This window comes from Schistocerca serialis, chromosome 9, assembly GCF_023864345.2.
Source record: "Schistocerca serialis cubense isolate TAMUIC-IGC-003099 chromosome 9, iqSchSeri2.2, whole genome shotgun sequence".
NCBI classification, from domain to species: domain Eukaryota; kingdom Metazoa; phylum Arthropoda; class Insecta; order Orthoptera; family Acrididae; genus Schistocerca; species Schistocerca serialis.
In genome coordinates, this window is record NC_064646.1 from 424,906,123 (window position 1) to 424,920,748 (window position 14,626).

Genomic DNA, 14,626 nt, shown 5'->3' on the forward strand with positions numbered 1-14,626 from the left:
CCTTGCTACTCCATCCTGTACAAACCGTTTCACCTTTGAATAACTTCTGCGAGATATAACCTAGCAACTCCTCATTAGTTATTTGATCCACCCATCTAATCTTCAGCATTCTTCTATACCACCACATTTCAAAAGCTTCATGTCTATTCTTGTTTCAACTGCTTATCACCCTTGTTTCACATCTGCATGATGCTAAAGTTCAGAAAAATACCTTCAGAAAAGACTTCCTAACATTTAAATTTATGTTAGATATAAACAAATTTCTCACTTCCAGATATGCTTTTCTTGCTATTGTCAGTCTGCATGTTATATCCTCTCTACTTCAGCTTTCATCAGTTACTTTGCTACCCAAACAGAAAAAGCCATCTGGTATATCTAGCATTACATTTCCTGAGCTAATTCCCTCAACTTCAGCTAATTTATTTCAACTATATTCCATTTTCCAAGTTTTATTTTTAGTGGTGTTAATCTGATAAAAGTTTTTTTCTTTTTTAAAACTACCATTCCATTAAACTGCTCTTCAAAGTCCTTTCCCATATATGACAGAATTACAATGTTACTGGCAAAAATCAAACTTTTTTATTTCTTCTACCTGAATTCCCTTTCCAAATTTCTCCTTGGTTTCCATTACTGCATGGTCAGTTACTGTTTCCCTTTTGTGTCTTTTGACCCTTGTAATTTCAGTCTGGTTTCTGTAAAAGTTTGAAAAATATTTTGCTCCCTGTATTTTATCCCCGCTGTCTTCAAAATTTGAAAAAGGATAGCCCAATCAATATTGTACAAATCTGTCTTTAAATTTATGATTCCTATAAATCATAGTTTCCCTTTCTTCAGCCTATGAGCTAAGGTAAGGTGTAGAGGCAGTACTGCCTCATGTGTTCCTACATTTTTCCAAAACCAAAAATGATTGTTCCCAAGGTCAACTTTTACAAGTTTTTGCTTTCTTCTGCAAATAATTCATATCATTATTCTGTAAACATGACTTACTAAATTGATGGTTTGGCAGTATTCACGTCTGTCAGCACTTGTCTTCTTCACAACTGGAATCACTATATTCTTCTTGAAGTCCTACAACATTTTCCTTCGTTACATCAGGTGGAATAGTTTTGTCAGTCTACCTCTCCCAAGGATCTCAATAATTCTGACATCTTGTCATCTACTCCAGGGGCATAGTTTCCACTTCGGTCTTTCAGTTCTCTGTCAAACTTTTGTTGTGATATCAAATCTCCCATCTCAACTTCACCTACTTCTGCTTCTCTAATATTATCCTCAGGTTTGTTTCCCTAATATGAGTTTTGTTAAAAAAATTCTGGAACTTTGTCCACAAAACTTTTCTACAGTTACATTTTACTTATTATGCATGGTCTCCTTCAAAATACTCTCTCACAATTGATACATTGCTCACAATGCTGCTTCTACTCCCAGAACCAGTCTTGGTATGCCTTTTTCTAGATCATATGAAGCACCATCTTTGAATTTTCTTTTATCTCATCTGTCATTGCAAATCTTCATACTTTCAACAGGTCTTTCAACTTTGGAAATAAAAAAAGTCCACAGGGGCCAAATATTGAGAATGAGGTGACACAGTGAGTCCCTTCTTTGTGCAGTAGTCATGCACCAATAGAGATGAATGTGTGGGTGCATTATCATTAGGCAAGAGCCATGAATTGTCTCACCTAATTTCAGATCATTTCCCTCTCTCATTTTCTTGCAGACATCACAACACATCTTGATAGTACTATTGATTAACAGTTTGTTCCTGTAGCACAGATTCATTATGAAATAATCCTTCAAAATCAAAGAAAACTATCAGTATGGCTTTAATATTTAATCTGACCTGACAAGTTTTTCTTGTTCTTTGAGAAATTTCACCAACCTATTGCGAAGACTGAAACTTTGTGTCAACATCATAACCATAGACCCACATCTCATCACTAGATGTGATTCTCTTAAGGAACATCTTGTTCTCATTTACATGATCCAGAAATTCTTCACAGACTGTGAGACGAAGACCTTTCTGGTCTTGACTCATGAGCCATGGTACAAACTTGGCAGCAATACAATACAATCCAAGACACTGTGTCAGGATTTCATGATATGATCCAACTGAAATGTTACATTCTTCTGCAGTCTCTTGGAGAGTCAGTCTTCAACTGGCATGCACTGTTTCATTGATGTTCCTGATATGAAGTCCATCAGTAGACATTGAAGAGTGTCCTGAACAAGACTCGTCTTTAACTTCCGTCTGGCCATCTTTAAACCACATGAACCTTTCATAAACCAATTATGGCTTAAGTGCTCATCACTGTAGGTTTCCTGCATCATTTGGTGTCTCTGTAAAGGTTTTCTTGAGTTTCATGCAAAATTTAATGCAGATGCATTGTTCCTCTAACTCTGCCATCTTGAAATTCACAATCTGTGCAATACAATGTTCTAATAAATGCAGCACTGAACAAGAACTAATAGACTTACAACAATGAAACTTCTGGCAGTTACACATGAAGCACAGGTGTTTGAGGAATGTCACATTTTGCTTCAACACACCATTGGTGCGAAATGAAGAGTGTTCCAGAATTTTTTAAACAGACCTGATATTGATCATTTAGATACTCCTTCCACCTTCCAGCTCCCCTTCTCTGCTTAGTACTGGCTTTCCATCTGAGCTCTTTATATCTTACAGCTGTTTGTCTTTTCTCATAAGTGGCATCTACCTCTGCCCCAGTTATGCAAGTTTCTATGGTCCTACAACCTAATATGGATATCATGCATATGTGAACTGTGCATAGGTGAACTTTTTAATTCCAGTTCAATCCGTAAATTTCAAATGTTTCTCATTTTATGTATACTTTACAGGCTATTTATAACAACAGTACAAAGATGAATTTATGTAATTCCAAAACTATGTTGGTACTGTATACTTATATGCAACTGTGACAGAAACCTTAGTAATTTATAAACAGTATAAAGAGTTCATATAGAAATATTTTATTTAAAAAATTTTTCGACATTTAAGGTTTAGGTACCAGATATATTTGAAAATTTAGCCACCCTCCCCCCCCCCCCCCCCCCCCCAACCCCCCAACCCCCCACCTACCCACCCACGATTAGTTGTTTGTTTTATGATTGGCTTATCTTAATTGAAAGACCTCAACTTCTTCTTTCTAGCAAAGGCCTTGAAATTCCTGAAAGTTTAGTTTTCAAAAATTGTCACTATTCAAAATTATTGTGTTTGAGAATGTCTGAATATTGAACTGTCATCCTGTCATAAATCCAGTATCATACTTTAGCAGCTAAGATTTTCAGATTCTAAAAATGAATAATTTTTAAAATAATATGCCAGTTAATGAATTTTTTGAAGATTCTTGGTGGGCTTTTCGAAATACTTCTTCTTTTTCTTCTTCCTGAAATGTTTCTGCTTATGCATGTCACTGACAAAACCGCCTCTAATAGTCTCTTTTCTCCTACAGCCTATTGTCCAATATTTTCTTCCACTGTCTCCATTCCATATCATCCTTCATGTGGTAAGCATGTGGCAACATGATCACTCAGTGGCCAATATCTTCAATCAACCTCCTGATTATTGACAAATAAATCATAAACCCCAAAACATAACTGACATTAAGAAATGCATGTCTGACACTGACTGTGTGGTCCACAATAAAATAGTGTACAAGGCCACAGTTGCTCACAGTTTGACGTTCATTCATGCAGTGAGTTCTGGATGTGCTTCCATTATGTACAGGCACTATGTTAGTCATTTTCCAAACAGCATTCAAAGGGTACAATTACTACATTAATCAGTGGTGAGCTACAGTAGAGTGCAGTCAAATGTACATAATTATTATCATTAGTATACTTTGATTAACTCTTTTATAAAGATTTAATTGGATATTTAAAAACAAAGATGATGTGACTTACCAATTGGATATTTATAGAGTATGACTTTTTGTTCTTGTAATGTAGATTCATCATGGCCTATGTCAATTTACTGTTCTCTATTATTACCCATGTGAGTTTACTATATAAAAGCTGACCATCAGCAATGTAGATGGCAAAAATAAAATATCTTAATGCAAAAATATACTGTCTGATGCTGTATAAAGCTATTCAAAGCTCACTGAAAATACCAAACAAAAATCAAAAATTTTTCGTACAAAGAAGAAGTGGACAAAGAAGGATAAGACTTCCGAGGAACCAGACAGACATGTCAGTAAACTTATAGTTTCAAACATTATTGTGCTTGTATTCACTAGAGAACTGATAACAAAGTAAATGTCATGGCTCACTGACCTTTAAGTCAAAGCTTCGCATAATGGCCACATGGAGTGGTGCAAGTGGTGCTCGAGCCACAGCTATGCCCACGTGACTGAATTCATGTATGGGCTGCAGATACAAGATCTCAGGGGTGGGAAGTGTTCGTACAATCCGCAAATTGAGTCCCAGCTGGGCCAGCCCTGAAGCCATATCTGCCAAAGCACCAGTCAGCTTTCCATTTGGTAGTTCCTCTCCCTCTACAAAGTGGACATCCTTAGGGTATCGTGCCACCACATGTGAATTCAGTCGCTCCTCCTGTTGGTTGAATCTTACTGTAATGTTCTTGAGAAGTAAATTGCTGAATATTACCAAAAATTGTAAAATACATTATCTGAAGCTCTTATTTAACAGTATGCGGAAAAAAATCAGAAACTGTTCTTTCACATCTCACTGCACTTCAAATGCCTGAGGTATTTCAGAATGACAAAAATATTTGTTATTAAGGAGATGCCTAGATATAAACTGAGGCTATGTTCCTGTGTTCTTAAACATCATCCAAGAATACAACATTGTGTTAACATTGCTGTGTCTCAACAGCTACCAGAATCTGACCTAAGTCTGCTGGATTTCTTTATCTGTGTATGTTTAAATGGATTGGTTTATGAAATCACAGAAGAGTCAGGAAGGTATTTTGTTCATAGAAATAGTGAGAGGTCAACAAAGTAGTCAATTAATGTTGTTGAACAATGAACCTGACACAGTCATCAAGCGATACTACTTAACTAACAATAGAACAAATATCTGCTATAATATGTCCAAGTTCTGGTGTTCTTGTGTCCTTCACAACTATAGTAGACAATCTCCTTGTGTGACCGATGGTACATTGCATATGTTATTGGCTGCAGAACCTCAGCTACAGCTGTGGGCATCAATATCACATTCAAAAAGACTTGGGTCTTGCCAATCACAATGACTTCTAAACATTTGCTGCCACCTATTGAACTTTCCAGGCAACTAGACATGACTGAATGGATTGTAGATGTTTCACAGGTTACCATCACATAACAATTTTGCCCTAGTTCTTCAACATTTGATAAATGCTAGTAGTGCACTATTTGTTCATGATCTACTGACCAAGTTCTCAGGAAAGAGCATGGTGTGGAGGAAACTAACTCTGTCCACAGATGTTCAACACTCAGATAGACTCCATGGAGAATGGAATCTGTCTGCTGCAAATGTCTGTGCAGGCAGATCATAGTGGGTCAAGCAGAAATTTGCACAGATTTGGGATGTATGCAAAGCCAGATGTTACAGTTGTAGATTGAGCAAAATTGGTTAAATCTATGGATGGAGATCACATCTATGCAGATAAATCATAGTGCAAGGACTGGAAACCATTGCACATGTGGCACAAAAAATGTGTTTTGAATAACCTGTTTATACAGTTTTGTGTTTCTCAGCTAAACATATACACTGAATTCTAAAACGGCTGCTAGATCTCAGAGCTCTAAAGAGTTCATCGTTAAATTTATTGAAATACAGTATGTAGATGTCACACATGTTTGGGAAACACTAAGAACACATTCATAAAAAAAATAAGAACAAATAAACCTGTGGCAAACAGGAAAGAAGTAATGATTATTTTTTGAAAAAATATCTTTTCCAGTAGTGTATCCACTTATGCAGGAATTTCTCTCATAGATTGACAGATCATGAACCACCAGTAGACTGAAAATGAGCCATGTGGATGCATGAGATTTGTAGTGATTTATTACATGCACAAATATGTAAACAGACAGATTTGAGTAGATCTGTGGACCAGCACTGATACACATATGATGATGCACATGTGACATCTTAGCCTTAAGTGACAGACTATTACTGATTTGATATTAATATATCTAAAAACAAAGATTTTGAGACTTACCAAACAATAGCGCTGGCAGGTCGATAGACACACAAACAAACACAAACATACACACAAAATTCAAGCTTTCGCAACAAACAGTTGCTTCATCAGGAAAGAGGGAGGGAGAGGGAAAGACGAAAGGATGTGGGTTTTAAGGGAGAGGGTAAGGAGTCATTCCAATCCTGGGAGTGGAAAGACATACCTCAGGGGGAAAAAAGGACAGGTATACACTCGCACATACACACCTATCCATCCGCACAGACACAGACACAAGCAGACATTTGTAAAGGCAAAGAGTTTGGGCAGAGATGTCAGTTGAGGCAGAAGTAAATAGGCAAAGATGTTGTTGAAAGACAGGTGAGGTATGAGCAACTTGAAATTAGCGGAGGTTGAGGTCTGGCGGATAACGAGAAGAGAGGATATATTGAAGGGTAAGTTCCATCTCCGGAGTTCTGACAGGTTGGTGTTAGTGGGAAGTGTCCAGATAACCCGGACAGTGTAACACTGTGCCAAGATGTGCTGGCCGTGCACCAAGGCACGTTTAGCCACAGGGTAATCCTCATTACCAACAAACACTGTCTGCCTATGCCCATTCATGCAAATGGACAGTTTGTTGCTGGTCAGTCCCACATAGAAAGCTTCACAGTGTAGGCAGGTCAGTTACCAACTGGCACGTGGGTGCTTTCACACGTGGCTCTGCCTTTGATCATGTACACCTTCCGGGTTACAGGACTGGAGTAGGTGGTGGTGGGAGGGTGCATGGGACAGGTTTTACACCAGGGGCGGTTGCAAGGGTAGGAGCCAGAGAGTAGGGAAGGTGGTTTGGGGATTTCATAGGGATGAACTAAGAGGTTAGGAAGGTTAGGTGGATGGCGGAAAGGCACTCTTGGTGGAGTGGGGAAGATTTCATGAAGGATGGATCTCAATTCAGGACAGGATTTGAGGAAATTGTATCCCTGCTGGAGAGCCACATTCAGAGTCTGATCCAGTCCCAGAAAGTATCCTGTCACAAGTTGGGCACTTTTGGGGTTCTTCTGTGGGAGGTTCTGGGTTTGAAGGGATGAGGAAGTGGCTCTGGTTATTTGCTTCTGTACCAGGTCAGGAGGGTAGTTGCGGGATGCGAAAGCTGTTTTCAGGTTGTTGGTGTAATGGTTCAGGGATTCCAGATTGGAGCAGATTCGTTTGCCACGAAGACCTAGACTGTAGGGAAGGGACCGTTTGATGTGGAATGGGTGGCAGCTGTCATAATGGAGGTACTGTTGCTTATTGGTGGGTTTGAGGTGGACGGACATGTGAAGCTGGCCATTGGACAGATGGAGGTCAACATCAAGGAAAGTGGCATGAGATTTAGAGTAGGACCAGGTGAATCTGATGGAACCAAAGCAGTTGAGGTTGGAGAGGAAATTCTGGAGTTCTTCTTCACTGTGTGTCCAGATCATGAAGATGTCATCAATAAATGTGTATCAAACTTTGGGTTTGCAGGCCTGGGTAACCAAGAAGGCTTCCTCTAACCAACCCATGAATAGGTTGGTGCATGAGGAGGCCATCCTGGTACCCATGGCTGTTCCCTTTAATTGTTGGTATGTCTGGCCTTCAAAAGTGAAGAAGTTGTGGGTCAGGATGAAGCTGGCTAAGGTAATGAGGAAAGAGGTTTTAGGTAGGGTGGCAGGTGATCAGCATGAAAGGAAGTGCTCCATCGCAGCGAGGCACTGGACATGTGGAATATTTGTGTATATGGGAGTGGCATCAATGGTTACAAGTATGGTTTCTGGGGGTAACAGACTGGGTAAGGATTCCAGGCATTCGAGAAACTGGTTGGTGTCCTTGATGAAGGATGGGAGACTGCATGTACTGGGTTGAAGGTGTTGATCTACATAGGCAGAGATATGTTCTGTGGGGGCTTGGTAACCAGCTACAGTGGGGTGGTCGGGATGATTGGGTTTGTGAATTTTAGGAAGAAGGTAGAAGGTAGGGGTGTGGGGTGTCGGTGGGGTCAGGAGGTTGATGGAGTCAGGTGAAAGGTTTTGTAGGGGGCCTAAGGTTCTGAGGATTCTTTGAAGCTCTGCCTGGACACCAGGAATGGGATTACCTCGGCAAACTTTGTATCTGGTGTTGTCTGGAAGCTGACGCAGTCCCTCAGCCACATACACCCGACGATCAAGTACCACTGTTGTGGAACCCTTGTCCACCGGAAGAATAGCGATGGAACGGTCAGCCTTCAGATCACAGATAGCTTGGACTTCAGCAGTGGTGGTGTTGGGAGTAGGATTAAGGTTTTTTATGAAGGATTCAGAGGCAAGGCTGGAAGTCAGAAATTCATCCAATCTCCTGGTTTCCCACCTCCGGAAAGGCAACTCACTCACCCTTCACAACCTTTCCAGCAAACCTCAAGCTCCTCTAATTGCACACAAACCCAGTATCTCCCATCTACTCAATCTCCCACTACCAGCTCCATTCCCTCCAAAACCTCAAAATTCCAGTCAACACAATCTGGAACCACAACACCCTAATTCAGTAGTTAACCTTTCCTCCAAACCTCTCTCCCAATCCGAAACCTCTGTCCTATCCAAAGACCTCACCTTCAGCCCCACTCCCAGATTCAACCAAACAGCCCTTGTCAAAGATTTACTGTTCTACACTCGTACTCTCTGCTGGAAATATTACTTTGCCACGAAGAAAAATGATCCTAATCCTACTCCTAATGATCCAACTCCCCAAGACACTATCCAAATTGAACCCTGCCTGGAACAGTTCCGTCCTCCGTCGCAGCGGAACCCACCCCCTCTTCCTCAAAATGAGCCCCTCCAAAGCTTTCAGGAACTTCTGACTTCCAGCCTTGCCTCTCAATCCTTCATAAAAAAACCTTAATCCTACTCCCAACATCACCACTGCTGAAGCCCAAGCTATCCGTGATCTGTAGGCTGACCATTCCATCGTCATTCTTCCGTAGGACAAAGGTTCCACGACAGTGGTACTTGATCGTCGGGAGTATGTGGCTGAGGGACTGCGTCAGCTTTCAGACAACACCACATACAATGTTTGCCAAGGTAATCCCATTCCTGATGTCCAGGCAGAGCTTCAAGGAATCCTCAGAACCTTAGGCCCCCTACAAAACCTTTCACCTGACTCCATCAACCTCCTGACCCCACCGACACCCCACACCCCTACTTTCTACCTTCTTCCTAAAATTCACAAACCCAATTGTCCCAGCCACCACATTGTAGCTGGTTACCAAGCCCTCACAGAATGTATCTCTGCATACGTAGATCAACACCTTCAACCCATTATGTGCAGTCTCCCATTCTTCATCAAGGACACCAACCACTTTCTCGAACACCTGGAATCCTTACCCAGTCTGTTACCCCTGAAAACCATCCTTGGAACTATTGATGCCACTCCCATATACACAAATATTCCACATGTCCAGGGCCTCGCTGCGATGGAGTACTTCCTTTCACGCCGATCACCTGCCACCCTACCTAAAACCTCTTTCCTCATTACCTTAGCCAGCTTCATCCTGACCCACAACTTCTTCACTTTTGAAGGCCAGACATACCAACAATTAAAGCGAACAGCCATAAGTGCCAGGATGGCCCCCTCATACGCCAACCTATACATGGGTTGCTTAGAGGAAGCCTTCTTGGTTACCCAGGCCTGCAAACCCAAAGTTTGGTACAGATTTAATGATGACATCTTCATGATCTGGACTCACAGTGAAAAAGAACTCCAGAATTTCCTCTCCAACCTCAACTGCTTTGGTTCCATCATATTCACCTGGTCCTACTCTAAATCCCATGCCACTTTCCTTGATGTTGACCTCCATCTGTCCAATGGCCAGCTTCACACGCCCGTCCACCTCAAACCCACCAACAAGCAACAGTACCTCCATTATGACAGCTGCCACCCATTCCATATCAAACAGTCCCTTCCCTACAGCCTAGGTCTTCGTGGCAAACGAATCTGCTCCAGTCCGGAATCCCTGAACCATTACACCAACAACCTGAATACAGCTTTCGCATCCCGCAACTACCCTCCCGACCTGGTACAGAAGCAAATAACCAGAGCCACTTCCTCATCCCTTCAAACCCAGAACCTCCCACAAAAGAACCCCAAAAGTGTCCCACTTGTGACAGGATACTTTCTGGGACTGGATCAGACTCTGAATGTGGCTCTCCAGCAGGGATACGACTTCCTCAAATCCTGCCCTGAAATGAGATCCATCCTTCATGAAATCCTCCCCACTCCACCAAGAGTGTCTTTCTGCCATCCACCTAACCTTCATAACCTCTTAGTTCATCCCTATGAAATCCCCAAACCACCTTCCCTACCCTCTGGCTCCTATCCTTGCAACCACCCCCGGTGTAAAACCTGTCCCATGCACCCTCCCACCACAACCTACTCCAGTCCTGTAACCCGGAAGGTGTACACGATCAAAGGCAGAGCCATGTGTGAAAGCTCCCACGTGATTTACCACCTGACCTGCCTACCCTGTGAAGCTTTCTATGTGGGAATGACCAGCAACAAACTGTCCATTCGCATAAATGGACACAGGCAGACAGTGTTTGTTGAATGAGGATCACCCTGTGGCTAAACGTGCCTTGGTGCACGGCCAGCACATCTTGGCACAGTGTTACACCGTCCAGGTTATCTGGATACTTCCCACTAACACCAACCTGTCAGAACTCCGGAGATTGGAACTTGCCCTTCAGTATATCCTCTCTTCTCGTTATCCGCCAGGCCCCAACCTCCACTAATTTCAAGTTGCCGCCACTCATACCTCACCTGTCTTTCAACAACATCTTTGCCTCTTTACTTCCGCTTCAACTGACATCTCTGCCCAAACTCTTTGCCTTTACAAATGTCTGCTTGTGTCTGTGTATGTGCGGATGGATATTTGTGTGTGTGCGAGTGTATACCTGTCCTTTTTTCCCCCTGAGGTAAGTCTTTCCGCTCCCGGGATTGGAATGACTCCTTAACCTCTCCCTTAAAACCCACATCCTTTCGTCTTTCCCTCTCCTTCCCTCGTTCCTGATGAAGTAACTGTTTGTTGCGAAAGCTTGGATTCTGTGTGTATGTTTGTTTGTGTGTCTATCGACCTGCCAGTGCTTTTGTTTGGTAAGTCTCAAAATCTTTGTTTTTAGATAAATTTTTCCCACATGGAATGTTTCCCTCTATTATATTCATATCATTGATTTGATATTAATGTGGACTGTCCTCTAAAAGTTTTGGAAAGTAAACTACTGGAAAATGTCAAGAAGGTTTGAGATGGAAAGATGCAGAATTTTTTACAATGCTTTGTTCATGCACGTGATCTAAGATGAATAAAGTAGTTTTCATGGACATGTGGTGAAAAAATGTAGGGAAATGGAAATATGACATGTATAATTTAATGATGTAACACAGTTCGACACATGTTAAATTTCTTTACAGTTTTCATGGACATGTGGTGAAAAAATGTAGGGAAATGGAAATATGACATGTATAATTTAATGATGTAACACAGTTCGACACATGTTAAATTTCTTTACAGTTGCTCTGTGGATATCCTGAGAATTGTTTTGAAGCAGTTCTAAGTTTTTAAAAGTCCTGCTATGAATGCAAGTTTTTCGATATTACTTGTTAAGATTGATATTGTCACTCACCAGCATAAGCCTGAGAAAGTGGTCACTGCCTCGCTCATACTTGAAAATGCGTGCACTGTTGGGATAGAGCATGACAATGCCTGAACGAGCACCATCACATGACTTGGTATCAGTTACACGACGGCCCACAGGCATGGCAGATGGGTATGTGGGGTACATGATGGAGGGAATGTGTGCACCTTCCAGGTTCCAATAGCGGCGCGTTGTTGCCAGCGTCTCCACAGCTCTGAACTGCAATGCTGGTACTCGCAGCATGGGGTTCTTCTGTCTACAGTAAAATGGCACAGGATCACTTACAAGCAGTGGTAAAAGATTAGAATGTGATGTCTCACTAATATCAAGAATATCAGAGATGTAGCATTAGCTCAGTAAAAAGAACTCTATCTTTTCCTTTTGACAGATCTTCTAGAAATATAGATTTCTTTTTTTCTTACAATCATTTTGTTTCAGTTAAAGACATTGTCTGAGTGTGATGATTTAAGTTGCATTATGATGGATTTGGTAGTAATACCAGGTATATGTGTTAAGTGTTTCACATGCTATCATAAGTACTATGAACAGAAGTTGAGGCACACCCAGCAGACCCCACATTCATACCATATAACATCATATCTAAATTTGATACTGGCTTCATTTAACCAAGGAGGAGAGTACTAAAGTTGCTTCAGTTATACCATATCCCAGGTAGGCTACTCACTGATAATTATATTCTGTAAGGTTACCAGTTTGTGGGAGTGCTGCTGCATTTCACCTGTGGTTTGAAGAAGTCCCACATGTTTTCTGTAGGTTCAAGACTGGATAATTCAGTGAGCAAATTGAAGTGCAGTAGGATTTCTGGATGTTTGTCAGTCCAAAAACTTATCTGTGCAGCCTCGTAAACAGGGCTGTGTTCATATGGGATAAGGGAGTTCAAAAATGGTTCAAATGGCTCTGAGCACTGTGAGACTTAACATCTGAGGTCATCAGTCCCCTACAACTTAGAACTACTTAAACCTAACTAACCTAAGGACATCACATACATCCATGCCCAAGGCAAGATTCGAACCTGCAACTGTAGCGGTCGCGTGGTTCCAGACTGAAGCGCCTAGAACTGCTCGGCCACACCTGCCAGCGATAAGGGAGTATTTACGGTGTAATCACCATGAAGATGCAGAAGAATGTTAAACATATTGCAACTGAGAATGTTGAAGTAAACACATTGGTTCATGTTCTCAGCAAACTGAAAGAGTGGGTCCAAATCACAGTATAAAAATATCACAAAACTGCCTCTCACATGAACTACAGTCTCTGCATACTGAGTGTTAAAAAATTCACTGGGCTGTCAGTGCACTCAGAAACTTCCATAAGTTGAAAAGAGACAAAATTGTGACTTGCTGAATGACACTATTGCCTTTACACAACTACTGTCCAATTCTTGTATTGTCTGACCCACTGAAGAGGTGCAATCTTATGTGCCTCTGTGAGCACAGAGCTTCTGTGAGGTACTCAACTACAAGTATCAAATGAATGCAGTTCCCTTCCAAATGTTTTCACAGAAAGTGGTTTAAATACACTGCATTCACTGACAGCAGCAATTCATGTTGCATTTGAAAGTGATTGTCATTTTCAAGGCATGAACTGATGGCATTTACAATGTGTAACACTCATCGCTGGTCTCTGTTGGTAGGGTCTTTACATGACCACTGTTCTCACGCCATGTTACAGGACCGCAAATGGTACACTGTTCCTTGTAGACACATTGTACAGTCCATGTTGGTGCATCAACAAATTTTGCAATGTCACTCATAGTGTTCTCATAGGCACATGGAAACATAATAGCTCCTTTCTGCCATTTTGCCATGTCTTTGCATCACACACTTTACCACACTGGTCCCATGGAACCAAATGGCACTTACACACCACTTCAGTGCCATAACTTGTATCAGTGGTGGAGGATCACATGACCATCTGGTATCACTCCAAAGGATCAATGTTTTCATTTGAGGGGGTGAGTTTATGATGTCTACATCTATAGCAGCCCTACCTGGGAGCACAAATGATGCACCACACATAGCACTGGCTTCAGGGGGTGATGAAGGCTGATCACATAACTCATCACTAAGCTATTGATCCTCTCAGTGTTTTAAATGAAACCACACATCTTTCTAACTCACACAAAACTTTCACACAGTGGTCACAAACAGTCTGAAAAGCTTGTTAATGTGTTGCAGGGTAGGTTGTTCTGAGAAATAACTGTTTAGAAAAAAATTCGATACATTGCACTGTTTCTTAGTTAATTATCATTGAAGTTAGCCAATTAGGCCATAGCATGCGCAAATTGAAGTGGCCATCCAGTGCTGTGGGAACAATTGACACTAATTGTACCTGGCAGGCCAGCTGAATCTGCGCATACTTTGGCCTCATTGGCCAACTTCAATGCTAATTAACTCAGAAATCGTGCAACATAATCAGTTATTTTCTTAACAATTACTTGCCCAAAAGAACAGACACCATATCCACATAAGTATATAGTTCTGGCAACACCAGCCATGACCTCTTTCTTCTGTGTGGATGCACACATATTTCCCGAACTCTTACAGGACTTGGTAAGAATGTCTTCCACGAGTAATGAGTGTGTTGTGGTGGGACACTATGAATGCAGTGTGTGGACATACAAAGTGAGAATGTAAGTCTCGCGGAAGGCATGCATGAGATAGTCCCTGTAGTCATGATATCCTCTGTGCCCTCGGTGGCTCAGATGGACTGAGTGCCTGCCATGCAAGCAGGAGATCCTGGCTTGAAGTCCTGGTCAGGGCACACATTTTCACCTGTCCCCGTTGAT

The 14,626-nt window shown here is 41.6% G+C and overlaps 1 protein-coding gene across 1 annotated transcript in view; it reads right to left on the minus strand.

Moving 5' to 3' along the window:
- The window catches only part of LOC126419102 (uncharacterized), a 152,099-nt gene that overhangs the window by 92,921 nt on the left and 44,552 nt on the right, over positions 1-14,626 (minus strand). The window contains exons 3-4 of the mRNA XM_050086199.1: positions 11,806-12,073; positions 4,291-4,569 (exon numbers count right to left, since the gene is read on the minus strand). Coding sequence (XP_049942156.1) covers positions 4,291-4,569; positions 11,806-12,060 — 534 coding nt within the window. The 5' untranslated portion in view covers positions 12,061-12,073. The remainder of the gene's footprint in view (positions 1-4,290; positions 4,570-11,805; positions 12,074-14,626) is intronic.